The sequence below is a fragment of the Anthonomus grandis genome, chromosome 15, assembly GCF_022605725.1.
Source record: "Anthonomus grandis grandis chromosome 15, icAntGran1.3, whole genome shotgun sequence".
Lineage (NCBI taxonomy): Eukaryota > Metazoa > Arthropoda > Insecta > Coleoptera > Curculionidae > Anthonomus > Anthonomus grandis.
Genome location: NC_065560.1, coordinates 13,404,703 through 13,432,494, shown reverse-complemented (window position 1 = coordinate 13,432,494; position 27,792 = coordinate 13,404,703). Strand labels below are relative to the sequence as shown.

At 32.9% G+C, this 27,792-nt stretch overlaps 1 protein-coding gene across 2 annotated transcripts in view; it reads right to left on the bottom strand.

The window, feature by feature from the left end:
- The window catches only part of LOC126745147 (nuclear pore complex protein Nup98-Nup96), a 139,045-nt gene that overhangs the window by 80,693 nt on the left and 30,560 nt on the right, over positions 1–27,792 (bottom strand). For both annotated transcript variants that reach the window (XM_050452868.1, XM_050452869.1), the window contains exons 7-9: positions 26,266–26,422; positions 22,976–23,201; positions 5,897–6,236 (exon numbers count right to left, since the gene is read on the bottom strand). In XM_050452868.1, the coding sequence (XP_050308825.1) occupies positions 5,897–6,236; positions 22,976–23,201; positions 26,266–26,422 (723 nt within the window). The remainder of the gene's footprint in view (positions 1–5,896; positions 6,237–22,975; positions 23,202–26,265; positions 26,423–27,792) is intronic.

Here is a 27,792-nt window from a genome sequence, read left to right as displayed (position 1 = left end):
AATTTTAATGGCTTCTGCGGAACAACTTCCGCATTCTGATTGTTCTCGTCTATTGGGCCTTTATATTCAGTGGCGGCTACTCTGTTAGGTCATGACCCCGTAATAAAAAATAAAAAAATTAAGAAAATAAAATAGAACTATTAAAATTAAATTAGAACTCACATAATTGCACGTCTTACAATCATTTATAAAGCGTTCTTTTAACCTTTTTAAGCGTGCCGAATAAACGCACCTCGCGCGACGCCCAAACACTCACCGCAGACCTGCAACGCTAAATACCAAATCGGGCTGATGCTCATTGATGACCCCAATATGTTAAATGCATACGTTTCAGCAGAACTCAGGCCATGCCGGCAAGTGTAGCCCGAAGTCTTTTCCCGAAGAAGTTTTTATCGTATATTTTTTGTTTTGACAGTGTTTTTTTGAGTTTAATTTTAATTATTTTTTACCAAGTAGGGCAGTATGTTCGCGGTGCAAAGAATTAAAGAACTTAAAATTAAAAAATGAACTAAATTTCGACAAACGTTTAGAGTTAAAAGAAATGGGTCGCCCATTACCAGATCTAAAAATTAAGCAGACTAGCAAGAATAAAGATAAAGAGGTTCATCGCAATTTTCGCCGGTCTATGTATAATTTGACTGACTGGATTTGTGGGTGCGAAATAAGTAATGCATTTTACTGTTTTGTATGCCTTATTTTTTCGAATGACTCTTTATGGTGTAAAAACGGTGTTCACTTAAGGCATCTAAAAGAGAAAATTAAAAAACATGTTTTATCTGCAGACCACATGAAAAGTGCCGTAGATTATGCTACAATCGGTAGTGTTGATATTCGGTCTCAGTTAGACAGTGCTTACCGACAATCCGTAAGAGTTTTTAACGAAAATGTATCAAAAAATCGATATATTTTAAATAAAATAATAGACTGTGTCAAATTTTGTGGGGCATTTGAGCTGGCTTTAAGAGGACACGATGAGACAGAATCGTCTGATAATCCGGGAATATTTCGTGGACTAATAAACTTCGTATCAGAGCTAGATCCAATATTTAAAGAATACGTAGACAAGGCGACGGTTTTTAAAGGTACATCTAAGACTGTGCAAAATGAATTACTTGATTCAATGTTATCGGTGGCTCAAGAACAAATTAAAATGGAAATTCAGTCAGCTGAATATATTGTAGTTCAAGTGGATGAAACCACTGATAAAAACGCTCCAATAAAACGCAAATGACTTTTATATTGCGTTATATATTATCTGGCGTTGTTCACGAAAGGTTTTTAAAATTTATTATGCCTCCAGGAACCACAGCTGAACATTTGGCAGAGGTAATTTTTAAAGAGTTAGAAACTTTAAAAATAAATAAAACACCGGAAAAGTTAATTGCACAAAGTTACGACGGAGCATCTACTATGAGTGGACGATTGGGTGGCGTGCAGAAAAAAATAAAAGAACGTTATCCTGCTGCTAATTTTATTCATTGCTATGCCCACCAACTAAACTTAATATTGCAAAAAGCTTCTAGTCAGAATAAAAATGTTAAAATCTTTTTTGCTAATTTACAAGGGTTTTCCACGTTTTTTAGTCGATCCCCAAAGCGTACAGCAGTTCTTGACGAATTTGTTAAAGTTCGTTTACCCAGAGCGGTGCCGACAAGGTGGTATTTTAACACGCGTTGTGTGGACACGGTATTTTTATACCAGGTTGATATTCTGGCTGCCCTAGAGAAGATAATTGAGATTGACCAAGATTATAATACAATAAATCAGGCAATTGGATTAAAGACATTTTTGCAAAGTGTAAATTTTCTGTATTGGTTAAACTTTATTCACTTAATAATGCCGCATTGTGAAATTCTATTTAATCAACTCCAAAAACGCGGTATTGATGTTATATTAGTAAAAAGTTACATAGACTCATTTAAAACTTCTATTCAAAATGTACGAGATAAAATAATAAGTCATCCAGGTTATAATATGCCTTTTTGGCTAACTGAGTTTTTGATAAGGGAAGACGTAGGAATAGGTAGGGGAACATCATTTACACGACGAGTCAAATGGCCAGTGTCAGAGGGTAGTTTGGGAATTTTGTGAATAAGAGCAGCTGTTTCTAAGATAAAGAGTGAAAAAAAGAGTTAGGATTTTTTCAGAAATGAAGAGTTGCAAGAATCTCTTAACTTAGCAGAACACAGGTATCTAACTGCTTTTTTTGAATAACAAAAACAATGTTAAGTAGCCCCTTATTGGTTAAACCCCAAGAAGGCAAGCCATACCGAATCTAAGATTCAATAAGTGAAAAGTACACTGAACGTGCAACCACCACTCCCAGCTCTTGTTTTGCCATTTTTACTGCAAAACATCCAGAAGATAATTTCCCAGCTAAATATAAAATATGATCTTCAAACCGAAGGCGACCATCAATGGTAATTCCTAGGAACTTGCAGAACTCTTTATTCTGCAAGAGGGAATTTTCGTCAGACATCAGACCCTGAACATCGCACTTAAACCCCATAATAGACGTCTTTCTTACATTAAACACGAGCCTGTTGGAAGCACACCACCCTGATAAAATCTGAAGGTCTTCAAGGATACAAGTCTTAATATAATCAGAATTTTTATGGCTCCATAGTATGGTGGTATTATCAGCAAACTGAACCACCTTGCCCTGCAGTTTCAATGAACTCAAGTCATCCACATACAGTAAAAATAACAGTGGTCCCAACACTGAACCCTGGGGAACGCCGCATTTTAGGGATCTAGAAGCAGACAAACGCCCAGACCACAGATGTAAATAGCTCCGCACGGAGCGGAGCACGTGCGGAGCCCAGACACTGTAATCTTCTGAGTACGATTTGATAGATAGGACTCAAGCCATCGCAACGCTACGCCCCTAAAACCATATTTATCGAGCTTATGCATTTGACTGTGTGGATATTCCATGATCCACACAGTCAAATGCTTTGGATAGATCACAAAACACTGCCGCCGATGAGTCTCCAGAATTCAAGGACACATAGACGCTCTCCAAAAAGCTAAAAACAGCATCATGAGTCCCTTTACCGGCTTGAAATTGAAACTGATTTACAGACAAAATGCCATTATGATGTAAAAAGGACAAAATTCTGCTTTTTGCAAGTTTTTCAACTATCTTAGAGAGGGTAGAGAAAATAGAAATGGGACGGAAATTACAAGGCTGATCCAAATCTCCACCCTTATGAAGAGGGATAACCACTGTCTCTTTTAAACATGAAGGAAAAAATGCCAATATGTAAAGAATTGTTTATGGCAGAAACTAAAGCATTTAAGGCTGAATCAGGCAAAAAGAGTAACAACCTCGAAGATATCCCATCAGCTCCAGATGATTTACGGTTTTTTAGGCGTTTGATTTCATTTTTTACTTCGGTAAGATCGACAGAATGAAAAAAAAATGAATGCTCAACCGACACTTGTTGAAGATAGTGTAAGGGATCAATGTTACTATGAATGCCCTTGAGCAAGATATTAGGTATATTACAATAATAGTCGTTTAAAATGTCAGGTCTTAACTCCGGTTCAGATACTTTTCTATGGCAATGTCTAAAATCATTAATAATCGACCAACACTTTCTTTGCCTATTTGATGACATATTTAAGCGATTCCTATAATAATTAGATTTTGCAGCTTTAATTGTCTTTCTGTACAGACTACGGTATTTCTGATGATATACAAGGATATTTTCATTTGTGGCATATTTGCACAATTTAGTCAAAAAACTATAGATAATACAGTATTATATGGCATTTTAGCAAGAATAGCTTCGTGGTCGGAATTACCAGATGGGAGTACTGTGCATAAAACGCCATCAAAATTTGTACAGAAATAGTCAATTGTAGTTGCAGATGAAGAAGTTATTTGTGTGGGAGAAAGAACGTGCATTTTCAAGTCGTAAGAATTTAAAATACTTAAAAGAGAAGTACGTGGCAAGGTTTCATCAGTGTAGTTGATATTAAAGTCACTAACCAATATAACCTTAGAGTGTAGGGACAACTGGGATAAAAGAGAATCAAGTTTGCCCAGAAACATAGCAATCTCCTGTAGGTGGCCTATAAACACAAAGAATATATAAATTAAAACGCTTACAAAAAGAAAGAGAGAATTCAAAAACATTCTCTAACAGAAGATTATCATACTTATCAATATTACAAAAAATCGTTTCAATTGTTTGCCTAGCCAAGATCATGGTTCCTCCATGTACAGATTGTTGACGACAAAAATTTGATATAGGAACATAATCAGATATTAAAAAACATTCACTAGGCCTCAACCAGTGCTCAGTCAGAAGTACAATATCAGGAAAATTACATGTGTCCAGCAAAAGATGAAGCTCATCCCTCTTGTTTCTTAGGGATTGTATATTAAGAATAAAGTTATTATATAATAAAGAATTCAATTCACGGTCAGTAATCAGTTCAGACTCATTAATTTGATGATTCAAAGACAATTTATTCGATGAAATATTAATTTTAAAATATTTGAAAATATGTGTATGTAATAATGATGCCAAGTCTGAACCAAAGTTACTGGCGTGATTAGACTCTAAAATCCCATACAGATTAATATTATTTGCATGAAAAGTACGATAAAGGGCCTTATTACTATTATAGTTAACACTATGGTTTAAATAAGTTGTGGGGTCATTTAAAAATGTCATTTATAAAAGTGTAAAATTTGAGAATCTAAACCACTTACAAAACGCTATTTCGTTAGAATGTAATAAAATTTCCCAATATCAACATTTAAATAATTGATGTTTTTATGTAATTCTCTATTATTTTTAAAAAAGTTATTGTATTCGATCTTCTGGGTTAAACATTTACAATTATTTATTGCAATGTCTTTGGACTCGAATTTACTAACAATAGGTTTAATGGTTGAAATGGACCAGATAGGCTTGATGGGAAAATAAATTGAAAATATTTCAGATATTGGTTTAATTAAATTCTAAGTATGATAAAATTATTTTTTTAATAATCGATAATAATAATTGTTATTGGTTTCTTCATCGTTATATTAAATAAAAGTTTAGATAAAAAAGTAATGTTAACGTGTCTTACTTTGAATGTATGGTTGTGAGATTGATAAAACGAAAAAAAAAATTTCTTGTATTCGGCTATACGTCAGATTTGAAAAAGCCTTATAACAAATTGTTTGCTGGTGGCTGGTGTCTGGTTTTACCTGAACCGAAAATTTGGTAATTTTGCAATTACATTTAATTGAATAATTCAAGATTCGCTTCTTAAAATTTTTTGAAACTTTGCACGAGGGTTTGCCAGATTGGTCTCTTCAAAAAGTTATCTTACATTTTTTCTATAAAATGTACAGGGAAGCCAATAATTGACCCCCTTAAAATTTACATGGGTTTTCCTATGTTCCGCTCGGAGACGCACCACCCGGTATAACCAAATTCCTGAAAGATTCAAAAAATTATCATTAGGCGGATTTAAGTTCTTTGATAAGAAATTTTTACGAGAATAGAATGATTCCCTGTTAAATTTTTATCGCATTCATTTGGCACTGAGCATTATTATGTTATTATTTATAGTTATTTAGTAGTTATTTATTATGATAGTAATGTGTGGAATAGTATAGGATTGTGTTATGAGTAATATAGATAATATGGTATTATTTTGTAAATATGTATATTTATAGATAATTTGGACTTATTATTTTGATTTTTTCTTTTGAGTTTTGTAATTTACTTTACAAACCTGTATCTTTTTAAAATTGTTTTTTAACCTTCTTTTTGCCATTTTTGTAAATAGATATAATTAAAGATGTTAAATAAATCCATTAAATAGTATCATGTAAACAGAGGCAAATAAAAAAAAATTATAACTTACAAGGAAATTCAATTCTTACCGGACACTTGCTCCTTACTAGTAGAGTTCACCACATTGAAAGTCTGAGTTTCCACCGAATGGCTGTGGTTGATCAGACTGTCATTTACGGTACTATCAAACGTGAGTTTATGGGGTTGCGGTTTTCCTCCGCTACTATTAGCGGTTATATCCAAATTGCTCCGGTTTTCTTTATCCTCGTTGAGCAAAACGTCTAAGATATTCGGAGTGTTTGATCCGGGAGTGGTGTTATTTGCGGATTTCGGTAGTATCAAACGTCGTACGTTAGTTCTTCGATAATTATTCAGCGGAGAGTCCGAGGCGGAATTGGGCGTTTTTGATAGGTTATCAAATAGGCTATCCTGAAAAGTAAGACATATAAATATCTAATATCTAAATATAAGTATCTAATTTTTGTTTTTTGTAAAAAAAAATAATTCTTATTAAAATTTAAATTTAAAAATATTTGGAGTTTTCTAACTGTTATAATTTCTCTAATGTCGTGAGAATGGCAAATCTTTGCCTGGAATTTCTGTTCTTTCTTGTTTCACATAATGGCTTTCGTACTGACCTGCTGACTCTGATAGAGTTTGTTTGGATTGGAACGTGTCGAGTTTTGAAAGAGTCACATTTTTGTTACTGCTCAAGGAGCTGAAGTTTCTGCAGTTTTTATGTTTTTTAGAACAGATGGTCTAAGATTAAGAAATATTGTTTATGTGGCCGTCCAAATTGACAAAAGATGGCCGACGTGAGTAGTTGTTGTAAATGTCGTCGTGGGTCTTGTTCAAACTCTAGTTCAGTTGAGTGTAGTTTGTGTAATTCTTGGTTCCATAGGGGCTGTACCGGCCCTTCCGTTTCCAGTTTTAATAAAGTTGTCGCACAAGCTAGGAAGACTGGTTCACACAATTGGTGTTGTGAAAAATGTACCGCCGTTAAGGATGGGTGCCGTGCATCGTTGGCGCCGTCCGATCTGCTGAGTGGCCCGTATCAGGTTCAAGATCAGCAGGCATCTTTGTCGAACTTGTTGCCGTCGCCTGCTATCGCCAACAGCGATTTCGTTACAGCCCGTAAACGTGTTTTGCAGCCATATGCTTCGAACAGTGCTCAGGATCAATTTGCTGAAATACGATCTGACAACTCGAGGTTAGGAGAGAAAATTGGTATCTGAGCTTAGATCTGAGGTCCAAAACCTCAAGTATGAGTTGGATCAATTAAAATCTCAGGGGGTAAGTAACATTAACATGGCTGCCGAGCAGACCCCTGCAGGGATTTACGAGGAAATGCACGATAGAGCTTCCAGATCCAAGAATGTTATAATTTTATGATGTTCCTGAGAGTAATGCTGAAGAATCCAAAGATCGTTTAGATCATGACAAGAAGTATGTAACTGAGTGCTTGTAAGACTAAATATTACCTTTCCCAGTTTTATCGTCTAGGCAAATTGAACAAAGACAAATTAAAATAAAAGCTGACCTAACACCTATTTAACGTAAGCAAATAAAAAATGCCCTTACTTTGCGCTCACGTACAGAACAGAACTTATACATACAATATTTTAATGGCATTCTTAAGGTGGTCCAACAAAAGAAGAATAATGTTATTAACCAAACTCCAAAAAACTAATTGTATTCTTTCATAATGCGGGTGGTTTGGAACTAAAATAGCTGATATGCAACACATTGTCAACAGTTGCATATATGATGTTGTAATTTTGGTGGAGTCTTGGCTTAATGAAGATTTTCTGGACTCGGAGTTAAAATTCACCGACTTCAAATTAAAATTCAAATTACAAAAGAAATTTATTCATCATGAAGGTAAATAAATAATCATATACAAAATTGTAGCATAATAATATACATATGTTGTACAACTCACCAAACAGATGATAAATAGGACCATGCCTCGATTATAGAGAACCGTTTACACAGGTTCATCAGATAGAACCTGTGTGGCATAGCCCTTCAAAAACCTTAAAAGTAAAAAAAAAAGATTTTCTTAATTAATCGAGACATGCATGTGTTGAGTATCATATTTAAGTATTTAAGTAAGGCGAAGCAGGCGGAGGTTCCTGCATATCCATGCAGGAAAGGTAATATAATTAATATTTATAACAATAATAATTAGACGGCAATAGAAGATCGAGCGGCTCAGCTCTTTTAATTTTTATTATAGATTAAGTCTTGTTTTTTGAGAATCAAGCAGTTTCTTACGAATATATTTTTTAAATGCAGTAAACGGAAAACTTTTGCAATTAGCCGGAATTCTATTCCAAAGTTGAGAGGCGACAAAAACAAAAGATTTTTGAAAATTTGCTGTTCTATGTTGTGGTATTCTAAATAAATTTATAAATCTAGTGTTATGCTCATGAAAAAAATTTGTAAAATTGTTAGCTAAATATAATGGCTCCCTAGTTTTTATAACTTTATACACGAAAAAATACATGTGATATTTTCTACGATTTTTCATATTTAGAATTAAGTTATTGTTTAAATAAGGAGAAATGTAACTTCTAAATGGAATTTCGTAAGAAAAACGCATACAACAATTCTGAAGTTTTTGTACTGAGTAAGCGGAGTCTTCAGTCAATGAATCCGAATATACCACATCACAATAATCAAATAAGGATAAAACAAGTGTGTTACATAAAAAAATATTTAGTTTTAGGAGGTAAATGATTTTTTAAGCTGTAAAGTTTTTTTAAAAGGCATGTATGCAATTTTGAGCTTATTTTTTATATGTGTTTGAAATGAAATACCGCTATCAAGGTATACTCCTAAGTTTTTGACCTCTCGTACTACTGGTAGCTGCTCATTACGAATCTTTGAACTTAAAGTTGTTGCTGCATTAAGGCCGTTCTTTCCACCACCCAGAAAAATTACACATGATTTAGACCAATTTAATTTCAAATTATGGTCGCAGGAAAAGTTATCTATATTTTCTAAATCCTTATTAAATTGTTCTTCTATTATGGGTAGAGTTTCACGTGAAAATGAAGTATACAGCTGGGAATCGTCAGCATATTGTTGTAACATTGAGTACTTTATGCAGGATTTCATATCTGCAACATACAATGAAAAAAGCAACGGCCCCAAAATAGAACTCTGGGGAACACCGGTAGATACAGGATAATAACTTGATTTTTCAGTTGTAGAAGCCTTGTTTATTACTACGCAATTCGCTCTATTATTAAGATATGACTTAAAGAAATCAATCGCGTTATTCGAAAAACCAAAATAATAAAGCTTTGCTAATAACATTTCGTGGTTTAAAGTATCGAAAGCTATACTAAAATCCAATAATCCAAGACATGTTATTTCCTTTTTTTCCTCATTTATCCTACAGTTATTAAGAAGGTGTACTAGACTCGTGGTAGTGCTGAAGTTCTTTCTAAAACCCGATTGGCAGTCCGGGATAATATTATAAAAATCAACAAAGCTGCATATTTGTTGGTGCACGAACCTTTTTAAAATTTTGGATACCAGAGGCAGTATACTAATGGGTCTAAGGTCTTTAAACCTTTTTGGATCAGCTACCCTTGCTAGAGGTTTCAAAATAGTTTTTTTTTCTAAATTGTAGGATAAAAATTTTGTAATAAGCAGCTATTTAAAATATTTAATAATGGTTTTGTAAGATATGGTAGGCACATTTCTAGATCTTTTAAGCCTACGGAGTCTTCACCTATTGCGTTACAGTGTATTGTTTTAATGATTTTAATTAATGTTGGCTCATCCAAATGTGTAAAATTTCGGTAAGACCTTGTGTTAAAATGCCTGTTAGCTTTATAAAAGTTAAGTTTTTCATTTGAAGGTGTATCAGCTGTAGTATTTAAACCTGAAAAATAGTTCCTAAGAGCAGTTGCATTTAAAAACTTGTCTGGTAAGCCAGAATTCCTCTTACAACCAAGGTTTAATTTCCTTGCAGCATTCCAAAATTCTCTTCCATGCTTTTGTGATATTGTGTTGAAATAGGTGATTTTTTCCCTCCCAACAGCATGCTTAGTAAAACTGCTTAATTGCCTATAGGACTAGAGGTGTGCTTCAGTTTTTTGTTTTAAATATCTACGATGAGCCTTATCTCTTTCTTTCATAAGAAATTTGATATTATTTGTAATCCACGGCGTAAACGGATTTTCTTTTACCTTTTTGGATAATAGCGTAGCATGTTTATTTATTAAAAATAATATGTTCCTATTAAATATGTCAATCTTTTTATCTATATCTTGTGTATAATATACAGTATTGTGCAAAAAGATAGCAACATTGAACTTTCCTGTTATATATCTTTTAGTATCTATTTTATAAGTAAGGTTTATATATTATTTACAAGAATAGTTAGAGCCTGTTTATATTTTCATATTATCATATTTTTTGTATCATAATAAATAAAACACCAAATTGTTTTATGCAAATTTATTATTCAAAAATATAGCAACAAAAAATATATAACCCAACTAAATTAAAATCAATTCAATATTTCGTGGAGTACCCCTTTTCCTTTATAACATCTGCACATCGTCTTGGCATGGACTCAATTAATTTCATAATATAGTCATTGTTCACTTCTTTCCAAGCCTTTTCCACTATTTCAAAGAGAATATTTGTATTAGAGCAGGTTAGGTGCCTGATTTTGGTGTCAATGTAATGCCATAAATTCTCTATAGGGTTTAAGTCTGGCGATTGAAATGGCCAGACCATTACATTTATTTTTTCATCGGATAGCCACCTCTTAACAAATTGAGAAGATGTTTTGGATCATTGTCATGCTGAAATATGGCTGTTACTGGCATGACTTTATCGATATATGGCACTAAGTGTTTGCAGAATGTCTTTGTACATGAAACGATCCATTTTGCCCACTATTCTTACTATGGGTCCCATGCCACGAGCCAAGAAACATCACCATATAAGAATATTTCCCCCTCCATGTTTAACTGTGGGGCAAATGTACTTTTTGTTTAATCTTTGTTCACTGGGGCGTCTGACGTACATCACTCCATCAGTCCTGAATAAATTATATTTAGATTCATCACTAAATACGACTTTCTTTCAATCAGCTACAGACCAGTGGACATAAGATTGGGCAAAGTGTAAACGAGCCTTGACTTTCTTCTTTGAGAGTAACGGTTTTTTGGCGGGGCGACGAGCAGGTAAGTTGGCATCAAGTAATCTTCTCCTTACGGTACTGGAACTGAGGTTTACTCCTCCACCCTCTTTTAATTTTGCCAAAATTTGGGAAGAAGACAAAAAAACGATTTTCTTTGGAAATTCGTAGCAGCTGCCTATCCATCCTCAAATTTGTTTTTCTGGGTCTACCAGGAATGGCGAAATTTTTTGCAAACTCTGGATACGATTGACCTGTGAAGCCGTAAGCTTCTTGCAATGTCACTCTGCCTAACATCATTTTCGAAATGCTCTACAATAATTTTTCTTACATCACCAGAGACGGTTTTTGAGCGACCCATTTTAAGTTAATTCTGAGATTCAAAAATAACAACTTTACAGCAGGTAAACCGATATTTAACTGATAAAATAAATGCGAAACAAGAATGTTGCTATATTTATGCACATTGTATAAATAAACAAACATGAAGTTCCTTACTCTGCATTGGCATTCTTATGATATCTCGGTATATTTATAAATAATACAGAGGCGTGTACTTAAAAGTAAAGAAATAATATGGAATAAATAAAGGAACAAATAATATTTTTAAAAACATCGCTTGTTGCTATATTTATGCACAATACTGTATATGATCCCATGGTAGCTGTTCTGCGTCTAAGTTAAATTGATCGCGATTTATATTATTATAATTTCTATACTGGATGTATTTAACAGTATCACGTCCTTTGGCAAAATCCAAAACAGTATATACCATATTATGGTCCGAAATGTCTGGCGAAATACTTACTGAACCTGATTTTTTATGATTGATGATTGGTTTGTTATAATAACATCAATGTATACTTTAATAATATTTTCTGTCAGGATCGAAGTTACACAAATACGGGGAGGTAAAGGGGTTGTAGCACTTTGATTGCTGTTCGTAAATGTTTTAAGGCCAGGTTATTACAGACCAGTGATTCAACCCTGGAACACATCTTTGTGCTTGTATCATGCAGTGACAAGAATATCATTTTTGGTGCTGTCTACATCCCTTCTGCTTCTCCTTTATTAATTTATGAGGAATTTGCCTCTATACATCCATGGATCTTGTGTGTTCATACTAGTTGTGATATTTTATTGTGTGGTGATTTTAATCTGCCACATACGGTATGGAGGAACTCTGTGAACGGACTGCGTGTTGAGACGGTTAAGTCTATATCATCTGCAAATGTGCTATGTAGTTGTTGTAACCATCTTAATCTTAAGCAGGTGAACGGCTTGCCAAATTTGTTTGGTACATTTCTTTATTTGAAATAGGTTTAGTAGAAAATTATAGAATCCTGCTATTCAAAAAAAGATTGCTCACACAAAATTCAAAAATAGTAAGGATCCTATGGATTATGTTAATTTTTTAAATGTGAGGAGTAAATGTAAAACTCCTCGTGATGAATGTTTTAGGTCATCTATTGGAAGATTAAATTATGAAATTTCTCATGATCCAACATTTTGAAAACACATCAATGGATTGCATAGGTCTGATTCATACCCCAATAGCATGCATATGGAAGCCGCGATTGCTGGCAATGGTGAAGATATTGTAAACTTATTTGCTAAGTATTTTGAAACTATATACAGGCAACCTATCAGCAAGGCTCCTTACTATACATTTGATTACAGTCTGGATTTAAATCACATCTCTTTTTCTTGATTGGATATATTTGACGAAATTTTACGCCTTCCTAATAAAAATTCTTTTGGCCCTGATGGTATCCCATCTATTTTTCTTAAAAACTGTGTGTGCACTCGAGTAAGCCTCTGCATCACCTTTTCAATCTTTGCTTGACATCAGGCAAATTTCCTGATTATTGGAAGGTAAGCTTTTTAACACCAATTCATAAAAATGGCGATAGAACTGATATTTGTAACTATAGAGGTGTGTGTATTCAGTCTGTAATTCCTAAGCTGTTTGACATGTTGTTTCCTGTGCGATTTTCATGGCACTGTAGGCGATTTCTTAGTGATCATCAGCATGGATTTTGTCAGGGTAGATCTATGGTGACTAACCTGTTTACTTACCAATATGATTTGATTGGTGCTTTTGAGAGGTCTGTACAGGTGTGTATACAGACTTCTCAAAGGCCTTTGATAGGGTTGGTCATGAACATCTAGTTGGGAAGTTTGGGGCTATGAGCCTTGGTAAGACTTTGGTCGAATTTTCTCACAGTTTTTTGACTGGTCGCACACAGTTGGTCAGGATACGTAATTATATTTCTAATCATCAATTTTCAATCACCAATAACGAACTAAAGTCAGTTGATACAGTTAAGATTTAGGTGTTTTTGATACCAAGCTAACTTTTTTGTCACACATTTTGGAGATTATTAACAGGAGTATGATAAGAAGATTCTTAAGATCCCTGGCTTATAGAGCTGAAGTTAATATTTTTTGTAATTATTACATCGACTATCATGCTATCAGTGTCCAATTTAATATTCCTAAGCTTAAAGTCAGTCGGCATTATTCTGATGCTTTAACGTTTTATAAGATCTTAAATGGTTTATATGATTGTCCTACTGTACTTGAAAGCAATTCCTTTTAACACCTGTCAAAGAGGGATAAACTCTTCTATGTTTCGTTGGGTTTTTTTCTCCATTGACTAGGACTTTGCGTTTCTTTAATGAAAATAGTTTGGATCTATTTTCCAGCGGCTTACGGTCGTTCAAATCAAAAATAAATAATTTTAGACTTTAACCTACGTTCCTTGGATAGTGTTAAGTTAAAAAATACTAGCCTTGTTGATGATTGTATTTTTAGGGAATGTTTTTTTTTGTAATTCTAGTATTTTGTATTATCTATTTTGTTTTTGTAAACTGGTTCTGCAGTATAGTGAAATAAATAAATAAATAAATTTTTGTGGCCGTTCTGATATTAATTCCACGGTACGTTAATGCTTGGAAATTCTTTGCTTTGTTAATTGCTTTAGTTTTTATGACTCGGTCTAGCTGGTTGAGTAAGGCCGAAGGTAAGGTAAAAGAGTTTACAGAAAATGACTCTATTATTATTGGCTGCGGGTGCAATGACCTTAGTGTATGGTAAATATACTTATATTCACAACAATCTAAAGTTACACTAAAGTGATCTCATATTTTCAATAATCATTATATTTCTAGATTAAGTAAACAGACGTGTAGAAAATCGTATTATATATTTAAATATTAGTGATAGTCTGGGTACTAAATTAAAAAAACTCTAGGCTTTCCCTTTTCCTACGGAACATTATAAATAATTTAAAAAAGAAAAATGCAAATCTAATTCATATTAAATGCACCTTTAATTTAATAATCAATACATAGAATGCTCAAAAGGAAGGTTTGGTCTCCTCTAAACATTTAGGACAGGAGATTGTGACAATTTGTTAGATGGCTCAGATCGTCAGGTATCTGCCTCTAGTAACTAACTCTTTTTTAGGCCTAACATATTTTTTTGATTATTGTACAATCTGTAAGAACTAAAACTAATGACTTCAGGCTTTTTTTGGATCATCTGGGCTATCTAGCATTTTTATTTATTACAGACCATCGGTTAAAAGTTAATAAACCAATTTTTATTTATTTATTTTTTTTAAATTACACTATCGTAACAAAGTTTTGCAGACTTAACTCTATGGTGACACCATGTTTTAAAACTAGAATTGCTCCTAAGCTCATTACCATATTGGTCATCTGTTATTCTTGCGAGTCATTGCAATATTTATAATGCGAAACAAACCAAAGAGTAGTTAGGTCACTAAGACATTTGTTGCGTTCCCTTGGTTTAGAAATTCATGTTAAAAATTCAAACAGGATGACTGAAAATTCTTCATCTATCTTGGATTATATTTGTTCGAATTTTGCTGCTTGCTTTTTATCCTATTCGGTGCTAAATCATGGTCTATCGGATCACGAAGCTGTTTTTGGTGAATTTGGCCTGCATCACAGAGGAGCCAAACAATAAGAAAACGCGGACGCATTTTCTCTAAAAGAAATGTCAGTGTCTTTTCTAATGTGTGTTTAGATATTAATTGGACAACACAACTTTGCGATAATGAGCAACCACAATTAACTTTTTATCAAAAACTTATTGAAGTAGGGTGCCCCATAGTAAACTTTAAAGGAGACTTTTAGGTTCTTTTATCTGGGCTTTTTTTGCGAAACGTCGTTAAGGGAAAAGCCGCGCGTTTGGGATTTGAGATCAGCTTTTTTTATTAAATTAGAATATAATAATGTCTTAGCGAAATTACGGTTTCACGTTGGCTTATGACGGAAATGATTTTCGTGGGGATCTACCAGGGAAACCTTCTGAATATAATATTAACTTGGCAATCAGTGTTATTATTACGCAGTGGAAATTTAAAATCTGACGTGGGGCAATTTGAAGATTTTTTTTCCTCGGGTTCTTGTTCAGCACTTTATTTTTAGTTACGACTTCCGGAATGAATTGTAAAGAAGTTTAACAAAAATGCGATAAAATGTATACGTGGTGTGGATGGAGTTTATATTCTGTATAACGCTGCTTTGAATGCTGCCAATCTTGCTGCCCTATTTCAGATGTACCATCCTATATGTTTTGAGAAACAGGATTTTTTTTGTTCAAGCAAGTAGCACTGACGGCATAAATATTATAGCCGGTGACTTTAATTTTGATTTAACAAAATACTCCTTTTATGGTGAAAAAATATTAAACAGTATATATGGTTTTGGATTCACTCAACTAGTCAATAGTCCTACAAGAATCATAAACAATAGCAGCACCATAATTGACTTTATTATATTTTAATCGAAGGCTGACCCTTAAAAATAGATATAGGTATAATATAGATTTATAGATACATATATTTTTTCATTACAAACCATGTTATATTTTTATTTATTTTAATTTTGTTTTTCGTTGTATTTTGTAGTATTTTAATGTTTTAATTTAATTTTTGTTGCTGCCTTTACATGTAATTACTGTCTGCGCAGTGTTTGTACAAAAAATTACCTTCTACCATCGGTCAATGAAACACTATAATTCTCAAACTTTACAAAACTTCTTGTCTAAGAGGAACAATAATTTAACAGATGTAAATATATTGGCAAAAATTCTTTTATTTTATATTCAGAAAATGGTTTAAATATAACGTGTTAATGAGGAGCAATCAGACAAAAACCGATAAATCCATTTAAAACAATTTTGAGTTATTCGCGAAAAACCGATGGTGCTGAATCCGAACTGTTTTTTTGGTAATTTAAATTTGCTTTGGGTAGGTGCTATAAGAAACATTTTATAATAGAAAATTTTAAGTTTTTCAGTTTATTTATAAAAAAGTTATTGCAATTTAAAAAATGGATTTATCGGTTTTTGCTTGAATGAAACAGATTTGTCTACTTTTGCTTGCCCAGTACTAACCAAAATAAGTCTAATCAAACGTAGATTTTTTATATTATCTTCCAAAAATTATTTAAAAAAAAAAGAAACACGTTGCGCAGTCAAACATATTTAATGAAAATGTTTTTTACCTAAAAATTTTTACCGTAATTTTGGAAAATGTTAAATAAACAAAAATAAATGCTACTACCCTGATAATGTTTAACAAAGAAAAATAAATGATACCCTAATACAGTTCTTTTAACTTTAACAACAAACTTTAAATCAGCATTCCGGCGTCATCCTCTAGACAGTCACAATGAAATTCTCCATTATCATTTTCTTCAGCATTGATTTCGTTGGGCTCGCATAATAAGTTTAGGTACCAGGTCAGGTCTGCTTTTTCTTTCCATGCAGCACCAAACTGTTGTTCCATTAAATGAATTAAACTTTTTTTCTTCTTGTCAGGAAATGGACGACCCAGCGGAAGTTCATTTATATTAAATGGTTCTGTCTTTCGCGCTTTTAATAAAAGTTGAGGAGTTTCATTTAAAAGCACTACTTTGTAATTTTGATGGCATTGAACTTTTACAATATTCTCTGTTTTTTTTTTTTTTTTGGTATTCTGTAAGCGTATCCTTTTAAAGTCGGAGATGGCTGTAACTTTTTTCAAACTTCCCTGCAGCTCTTTAATATTATACAACTTCCAATCAATTCCTAGTTGTTTTATCTCACAATATTCTTCTTTTTTCACCACTGTCGTATTTTTTCGCAGACTCTTTTCCACGCGGCCAAAGACCCTATCGGCTGGAAGGAAACTGTGACCTCTGACAGGAAATGTCATCCATATTTCTTTAAGTCCCGGGGGGGGATTTAACTTTTAGCCAATAGTAAAGGGCATGAACGATGTGGGAATTCTTATTCTGCCCCCCACATCCGTCGCAGAATAATCTGAATACCTCAATATTCTCAAGGTTTAGAGTATCTAGGTGTGTCAAAAGTGCAGAACCAATTTCAACTGAACCTCGTCCAGCCTGATCTTCTGTCCAGATATAGAATGTAGGATCCTTAGAAGCCATTCCAACGCAGCAGAATACATAATAGCTAACTTGATGTGAGTAGAAGGCGTCCGAAATGGGGGTCCGGGGTAAAGGTTGCACCTGCTGCATATCGAAGCAAAGGCTAAGAGAATTTTCTTGGTTTTCTTTAGCCAATTGGTAAAAAGCATTTGCTCTTTTTTCATGAATACGGCGTTCAATCATAAGGTCAGACTTTTTCTTAGGGTCCTTTTCTTTTCTGATATTATGTTTAAGGCGTACACAAAGGGAACAGACATCTGCAGCAGGCGAAGAAAATCCGATGTTAAATTCTCTAGAGAAGATTCTAGCAAACATGGATAAACTTGATTGGTACACTTCGTCATGTTTTGAGTTGTATATATTATGTAGTTTTGCAATACTTAAATTGGATGATAAATAAATTCTTTGGGATTTCTTTCTGTTGTAATGACTTTCGATCCCCTTTAGGTTACCGATAAATTCCCTTATTTTGGTTTTCTTCTCTTCTGATTTTTGCGACACTTTATCACCACCTCGTTTTTCTTTGGGTACTTCTCCCTGGTGTATAACTTTTGCGACAGTGTTAATTCGGTCTTTTTTAACACTTAGGCTCGATGTAAACATTTTTGGCACACTCTGACTGCTTTTTGTTCTCTAGTTTTTAAATAATACGCAATATTAAGCAGACGATTTTTTGGTACATCTTTCTTAGGACGCTTTCTTGTTGCACAAGAAATAGCAAGCATATGACAAAGTTTAACGTCTTGCTTCGATTTGTCCGGAATATCATAAAAATTTTTGCGAATTAATTTAATATCATTTAACTTAACACTGTTGCACTTAAAACTTGGCGTATTATGATTGCATGGCCTTTTAAACCCTAGTAATTCCGGATCTTTATCTATGTACTTCTGACATTTCTGTAATCTTCTTTTTATCGGCGTTTTTGCAACCTTGATGCGGTTACCTATATTGCCTAACAGAAAACAAAAACATGTACATGCATGTGTTAAATAGTATTTAACAGATTTTTACCTTCCTTGACAGTTATATCCATCTCCCTTTCCTCATCTCCCATATTTTTTTCAGGAAGCTGCTAAATTTAACTAGTAAACTACTAAAACTAACTACCGAACCTAACAACCACCCAAGTAAATACTTTATTAAACGCCCGCCCTATTAAACAAGCAACGAAGACTAAACTTATGCGACAATACTGATACCAAAATCAGTAATGTTGCTACCACAACGTTTCTTGAAATACTGACGATGTGACGAATAAACTGATCTTAGGTAAAAAAAAGTTCTCCCCGCTAAACTAGTCTTGACAAGAAAGCTAATGTAACCCGTGAATAATATTTATTATTCGAGCCAAGAATAGAAAACTACCTTTTAAAAATAAAAATATGCTGCACATGGATTTATCGTATTTTGCATGAAACGGGGTAAAAATATCTTTTTTCATGGATTTAACGTGTTTTGCTTGATTTGGTTGCCTTTGGTGCCGATTTTAAATAGGATAAATCGGGTTTTCGTTGAATCTGATATGGCCAATCGATGTATCGGACCGAATGTAATAAGATTCAATGATAAACTCGTTTTAGCCAAAAAATGGATTTATCGGTTTTTGTCTGATTGCTCCTCGTTTAAAGTTATACAAAATACAAAAATATCTGTTATAAAACATTATATATACAACAAATATCTGTTATAAACATATATAATATTTTAGGCTATTTTTATAGCCTAAAATATAAAAATGGATAACTTATGATATTTTACAGTTAATGTAAAATATGGACAAGTTATATGTCAGGGCAATTCATAAGAGCACTCCAGATCTATGGGATAGCTACAAAAGGGTTAGAAACTAAATAGTAAATAAAATAAGAATAGAAAAAGAAATATTTTCCAGAAGTTATCAATAACAATAGAAATAATTCAGCAGAGCTTTGGAAATATTTTAAATCACTTCTACCGGATAAAAGTTCTATTTTAAGTGTTTGAGAGGCAGACATTTATTGATAAATTTGATATAGCAGATAAATTTAATAATTATTTTATTAATAGTATAGATCAAATTATAGATATTTTACCCAAATTTTCAGGGTTCAATAGTACAGTTCAAAATATATTAATATCGGATAAATTTCAAAATACTACTATGAGTGATCGTTAAAAACAGCTACATATTTCAGGATTCTATTAGGTGATTTAGTTTACAAATTAGTTTGTGTTAGTCCAGGTTGGTTTTGATTAGCTTAAGTTAGTTTTTTGATTATTCGCCACGCTAAATCAAAACAAACCAGATCAAACCAACTTAAGGTAATCAAACCAACCTGAACTAACCCAAACTAATTTGTAAACTAAAGCAGCTAATAGGATCTAGTAATATGTAGCTGTTTTTAACGGCTTGTCTAGCCAATGGGGCGGTACTTGCATTGTACAATATTAACATTAGATTTAGTAAATAATTAGTGTTGTTCAGGGACATACCTTTATGTCGTTTATGACCCGTAGAAATATGTGCCTGGTGAACGATAGGAAACACTTCATCCGTGGAAACAAAATATAGTATGGCATCAGAATCTTCTTTGCGTTTTTTAATTAACTTTTCCACGCCACTTATACTTATTATATCAAAACGCTTTATTCTTCTATACTGTTTAGCAGATAGGGATTTCATTTTTATGTTAGTGTGATGTTAGTGTGTGGCTTTTGTATTTAGATAGGTATGTCTTTTCTGTTAATTGGCGTTCTGTCCTGTATCATTTAATTTTAATAATTTTATTTAGGTCTTATGATGCCCTAATACGGCGAAACGCGTAACCTAAAATAGACGCTTGATTTATGAGACTTAGACTTTGAGTTTACTTTCTCCCTCCTTTGTTCAGATAGGGATTTTGATTGGGCTTTGCACAAATTTGCCTACTTTACATCATTAAGTATAGTGAGGTTATGATCTTTCCCCATAAGACTATGTTTTTGAGTACCTGAAGCCTCCAATAACCGAACTAAATGTGACTCAAATTCAGCTTGCATTTTTATAGAGGTAAATGGTTAAATATCGTACTTAAAATAATTGCGATATTTATAATTTCACGAGCACAAACGAAATAAATTCAAAACAACAACATAAACATAACCTTACTTTTTAGCTGGGTTTGGGAGGCTGCAAAATAAGCAAAACTTTCGAAAATTCGACTATTGAGCGTAACATATATATTCATTTAAAGGGTTATTTATTCTTGGGAGGTTTTCTTGATTCATTTTAAACTTTGGGTGAGCTTGCATGATGCTTTTTCTTCTATGGTAATTGGTTATTTGGTATCCTTCTATGTTTAATGAAATTTTGTATTTTGTCTTGTATTGTGTAAGTAATGGAGTTGATATTTTCTTTTAGTGTAGCCATTAATGTTGTTATAAAATGTTATAATATAATTTATTTTACTAGACATTGTGTTGCGTATTGTTTGCAACCTTGGGGAGGTTCGATTGATGAGTTTTTTTTATTATTCACGTTGAACCATCTTCTTTCTTGGCATCAAATATTTGGAGTTTTTAGCTTGAATAATATTTTCTATATTTAGTTTTTGTACGATTAGTAAATTATTCTCGCATGTTTTACATAAGCCTGTTTCTCTTAGTCTAGCATTAGGAAACAATACCCAGAAAGGTCTCAATTTAGAAAAAGTTTTGTAGCCTAATCTCATGTTTGGATGATCTGTAAGAAATTTTTGATAAATCTCTTTCAAAATATTTTTCGACAGTTTTTTTATTTCAAGTAGTCTGTTTTATTTTTTTAAGCGTATAATGCACACCACGCAGCATATTTTAAATAAAAACCTCACAACTGCACAGTTTCTCATACAATACAAAAACCAATTTGTTTTTAGGTTGCTCTAATTTTGTCGCAGATATTTCTATCACCTTTTTTTTAATATCTACCGCAGATTTACAGAATACAGATGCAAAACTGATCGAAAATACACGTGCGAGCGCCAAACTTCAGACACGCCTCCTGGGTGATGGATTTCCATCACCCGCCTAGAACGGTGACAAGGAGTTTAATTTGCTGCAAGCCTCCGCGCCGCGTGCTTCTAATTTTCTTTGCGTAGTACGCGTGTTTATGATCAATAATTAAATTGAAATAATATATTTGTATTTTTTTTTAGTATTATTTTTGTTGAAATGGGGGGGTATAAGTGTGTAAATTTCGTACTTGTTATATGATAACAATAAAGGCTGTACTAGCACTTTGGCAGCAACTTTCTAGTTTGGGCTTTAGCTATATTAAATTGAGAAGAATCAACCAGGATTGTTTAGAAAATTTTTTTGGCAGTACTAGACAACAACAAGGCAATTCTATAAATCCAACTCCAATAGAATTTGAAAGGGCTTTCAGAAAACTTTTTTGTCACACTTTTTTGCATTCAAATCACATGAATTATGCTGACGACTTAGGAATTCTCTTAGAGCATTTGAATAATACTAAACGTGCGACATTGCAAAAAAAAAATTATTCCAGAGCAAAAAATTAAAGCAATTACCCTGCAAGATTATGATTACAAAAAGGAAAACTTGCCAACGCAAAATGCATTTATTTACGTCTGTGGGTACTTAATTAATAAAACTCTAAAAATTCATAAATGTGATATTTGTTTAAAATTTTCCAGTGATGTTAATGTTTTAGACAGCAACTTATTTACTAGACTTAAACAATACCATAATGAGAGTGACAGTGTTATCGAAAACATTAAAAGGGGTCTGAAGTCGCCAAATGAACAATTTATATGCCTAATATATAAATTGGAAAATGTTTTTGTTAAATTATTTGAAACAAATTGCAATAAAGAAGGAATTTCACAAAAATATTTCTAGATAATGAAAAGCAATAATTTTACTCACTCATGTGATAACTTTCCTTTCCAGTATTTAATAAAATTATTTATACGACTTAAAATATTTTATACTTTAAAATTCGCCAACAGAGATTTATCATCTGCCAAAAAATCAGATAAAACTAAAAGAAAATTAAAAATTTTGTTTCATCTTTAATGTTTTATTAAATAAGATCCTTAAATCTGTTAAATGAAATAAAAATGTACTCAAGAACCCTTACATTCTGTTTTATTTAAGCCTATTTCTATTTTGACATAATAAATGCATTATAATATCCCAGCGAAATTATAGTGCAGAACATATATCCCTACAAAAAAAAAATTAAAAATGCATTGGTGCGGCCAGTCCAAACCATCCTTTTCAAGGGCATCGAATATCGGGAGCTTATATCCGCGATCTTTCGCATCTGGTATTCTGTAAATCTGTGTCTCTACTTTAAAGCACAAGAAAAACTGTACAGTAAACAAAAGAAGTTCGATTGGTGAGTTTTTTTATTATTCATGTTGAACCATCTTCTTTCATCAAACTGAACAAAATTACCCAAAGAAACCTTTATTATATTCGAAACCGATTCTGAGTTTCTCGGTTTGTTTCGTCCTCGTTTTAAACAAATTCAAATCAAACCAATTTAAAAAATCTCTTTAATTGCTTACCCTTGCACTTTTCAGCGGTGTAATCTTTAGCCTATTGTTGTGGGTCAAGTCGATCTTCTTAGATACATCCAATAAACTCCTTAATTCTTTCGGATCCGTTGCTGAGATGGCGTTTTGGGTCGCTTTTAATTTTGGTTCGAGCCCTATTAAATGAAGCGGATCTCCGAACGGATCACTCGTTAGTTGGGCCAGATTAGACGTCGGCGGCTCAGGTTGGGAAAGTAAGCTAAAATACAAAATATAGAATGTAATTTTCTTAATAAACATACAGTTTCGGACAAAATTACAGCAACTTTTTAAATCATTAAGTTTAAGTAGCATGTTATGGTTTATACGTTTTACATTAGATGGTAAATAAAGTATAATTGAAACAAAGGTAAACTGTAATATTTACATTTAATGTCTAATACAATTCTATTTATATTATTAAAATAACTATTGTAGCATTTTATTTTTCCACTCCTTATGTTCACTAACGCTCCATTGATATTTCATTAATTTCAATAATTATATTAATAATTTCAGTCAACTTCTTTCATTAATATTTCTTTAAATTCACACTGTCAATGACACATTACTACTGTAACGCATCACTCTCCTAGTTTAATTATCCATGCTTTCTGTTGACGGTCCGTCACTTTGGCTGATATTGACATCTCAGGCGAGAGGTGGGTTCGTTACTGATTTAGTCGGTACTGCGTCCATTTTTCGAGGACTTGTTCCCGTTTTGCTGGTAGGAGCGCACGTAAAAGGCCAGTTTTTTATTTCCGAAGTTTGTGAAGCAGGAAGTGGCCAATATGATTTGTAATTAGTCCTTAATCTTGTTCCTTTGGGGAACCATTTAATTCATAATTGTGGTGCAGGATGCCCAAGATTTTGATGGATAGAGAATGAAACTTAGCAAGGTGAATGTGTCACATTTTTAACGCCATTTATTTTTTATGGACGGTGAATACAATGGCAACCGTTGTTTTAGGGTTTTACTTTTCCGTTTTCCTCTTTATTCGTCTTCAATTGTTGATGGCTGCAGACTTTTGATTTCCCCGGGAAATTGCTGAAAGCGGTGCAGCTGGAGCTAGAGTTAGAGCTAGTATTAGAGATTCCCAGTCCGAATTGATGAGCTACAAATGGCATACATTCACAGCCTCGGTTTTAAAGGCTAGCCGTTCATTTCTTGGAGGAATATACAGGCCAGTTTATTCTATTTATTTAAATATTACTAACCATAGATTTGTCTCACTTATTTAAATTTTTATTAATATACCTTTTATTGCAATTTAACGTTACAAATATTTAACCAATGTCATAATTTAATACGTCAATTTCTTATCTATAATATTAATTAATTTTTGTTCAGTATTTTTCAGTGCCCTTTTTGGTAGTTAAGTAGATATAACTCGGTTAAGGCTGATATGCCTTAGGTAAAAAGGTTCATGAACTTTCCCCTGCGTACTACAAATATATACAAAAAACTTTAATAATTGCAATTTATTTTTCATATGCTGAAATCTACCTAGTAGCGAAATCATAATTTACATGTTACTTTTGTCAAATTTATTTTAATCATATCAACATTATTCATATTTTAATTCATAGCAAATTATTAACATTTATCAGATTAGAATATGAGGTGTGTACATATCTTTGATGTAAATATAATTTGGTTGTTTTGTTGAGATTTTTTTGCCTCATATTGAAACCTATATACCAAGTCTTTTTCTTAGTGGCGCCCTCTTATTTAATAGTTGTAATCAAGTTTAGATTCTTTAATAGCCAGTCATAAGTGAACCTTCGAACAATCCCAAGCCTCCAATAATTCTGAGCTACCGTCTGCAAACTCTTGGCGAAATAGTAACACTGTAAAGTTAACGCCACACTATAATAAAGATTTTTCATCACGACAAAATTAGACTTACTATTATAAGGAAACTTATAATAATAGTAGTAGTTCCACATATAACTTCTTCATCTGCAACTACAATTGACTATTTCTGTACAAATTTTGATGACGTTTTATGCACAGTACTCCCATCTGGTATTTCCGACCATGAAGCTATTCTTGCTAAAATACCATATAAAACTGTATTATCTTTATCTTATTATATGGGAAGAATTTTTAGCAGGAGAAATTTCAATGCTTTTTCTGCTGCTACAGCTTCGGTAAATTGGAATGCACTTGAAACGGCTTCTGACCCACTTACTTCATTTTTTCAAGTTCTGTGTGATATGATCAATCAGTGCTTTCCTAAAATGAGGCTTAAAACTAAGAAACGAAAACCATGGGTTACAAGAGGCCTTAGAATTTCAGCTAAAAACCTCCGTTTTTTGACTGAATTGTGCAAATATACCACAAATTAAAATATCCTTGTATATCATCAGAAATACGGTAGTCTATACAGAAAGACAATTAAAGCAGCAAAGTCTAATTATTATAGGGATCGCTTAAATATGTCATTAAATAGGCAAAGAGAGTGTTGGTCGATTATTAATGATTTTAGATATTGCCATAGAAAAGTATCTGAACCGGAGTTAAGACCTGACATTTTAAACGACTATTATTGTGGTATACCTAATATCTTGCTCAAGGGCATTCGTGCCCAAGCATGGATCTAATACAGTTCATGCATTCGTACTTGTACTTGTATATTCATATATTTAATTGATTTTCCTGTAACTGGGTATTCGTAACCTGTTGGAAAAAAAAATACTTATTTATTTGTTAAAAAGGGTTTTTGGCTGGTTTGCTCGCTGGTAATCCGAAATCCACTAAACAACGTTGAATAGTCCTGGAAGACACGTTTACGTCACCAACTGCGGCTAAAATCTTAGTCGAAGACATTCCTGGATCATTTATTACGTCTTTTCGAACTCGAAATATAGTTGGTATCCATGCTTGTTTTTTCCCAGATAAATAGGCATCAATAATTTTTTTTTCAGGTCCAGCGAATAACACGACGTGGCATATTTTAAATAAAAAATCTCACAACTGTTTCACATACAATACTAAAACCAGTTTGTTTTTAAGTTGCTCTAATTTTTTCGCAGTTATTTTTATGATCCTTTTTTTATCTCTACTTTAAAGCACAAGAAAAACTGTACAGTAAACAAACAATATTTTTGCCTGGCAAATATAGTTTTATAAAACATTTTATAGGAAATTCAATAAAAACAATTTATTCAAATATTTAAAAAGTAGCTCAATTTTTTTCCGATACTGTACGTTATTTATCTATTATTAATCTAAAAGCTTCTTTTTTTTATTTGAACGAAACTACATATTCAATACATACGATGTTTGTTGCTGATTATTCTGTCCAAGACCAAACGAATTTGGTTGGAATGTGGTGGACGTATTTCCAAACAATGTGTTACCTCCTGAAAACAAACCGCCTGGTTTCGGTTGTTGACCAAAAAGACCGGTACTTCCACCGATACTGGTACCTAAACCTGAAACAAATTAAGATCCATTTTTAGCCCCATTTGTAATATATATATGGAATGAATGAAGAAGTATATAAATTTTCATAAATGATAAGTTCACTACATAGCCAAATTACAACATCTTTAAAAAACTGCACAGAAAATTAATAGAATTTAAAAATCTTAGTAATGCCTAGAGTGCCTACGTGTACCTCCCAAATTAAAAAAAAATAATGAAATATATTTCTTCACAAACATAACATCCAAAACATTTTACCATAAGATTTACACACATTACCAAAATTAATTATAACAAAACAGATTAAAAAAAAAAGCATCTTTTTGATAAATTTGATTAAAAAATAAGTAAAGATGTCAATAAAAAAGAATTTAGAGGAAGTAAATTAAATTATTTAATAGGAAACAAAACTAAAACACTAAAATGATGTCAGAGCACAGGTTAAAATGTATTATTAAAAAAATCGTCAAGGCTATATGACCTGGATAATAAAAGTGATTTTAATTTCTTTTTGAATTTCTTAACTTCTAAAATTTGTATGAGACATAGAGGAACATGGTTGTAAATTTTTTTGCTAAGGTATATAAGTGAGTTCTTGGTGAGGGAGGATGTAGGGATTGGTAAGGGAAAATCGCTAACCTGGCGAGTCATATGACCAGTGTTAGAGGGAGGTTTAGGACATTTATGAATAAGAGTAGCTGTTTCTAAGATAAAAAGAGAAAAAAGAGTTAGGATTTTTTGAGATATAAAGAGAGGTTTACAAGAATTTCTTAACCCAGCGGAACATAGGTATCTAACTGCCTTTTTTTTGAAGCACAAAAATTATGTTTAATAATCCCTTGTTGCTTAAACCCCAAAAAGGCAAGCCATAACGAAAATGGGACTCAATAAGAGAAAAAAACACTGAACGTGCAACTACCCCTCCCAGCTCATGCCCCGCCATTCTTACTGCAAAGCACCCAGAGGATAATTTTGATGCAAGATTTAGGATATGATCTTCGAAGCGAAGGCGACCATCAATGGTAATACTAAGGAAGTTACAGCTTTCTTTGTTTTGTTTTACATAAGGCCCTGAACGTCACACTTAAATCCCAAAATAAAGGTTTTGCCCATATTAAATACAAGCCTGTTTGCAGCACACCACTCCGATAAAATCTTAAGATCCTTAAAAACCTGGGCTCTAACATTATCAGAATCTCTATGATTCCATAAAATGGTGGTATCATCAGCAAACTGAACCACTTTGCCCTGCAGTTTTAATGAACTCAAATCATTAACATAAAGCAAAAATAATAGTGGTCCTAACACTGAACCCTGAGGTACTCCAATTTTAAGGGATATGGAATCGGATAAACATACAGATACTGTAACTCTTTGG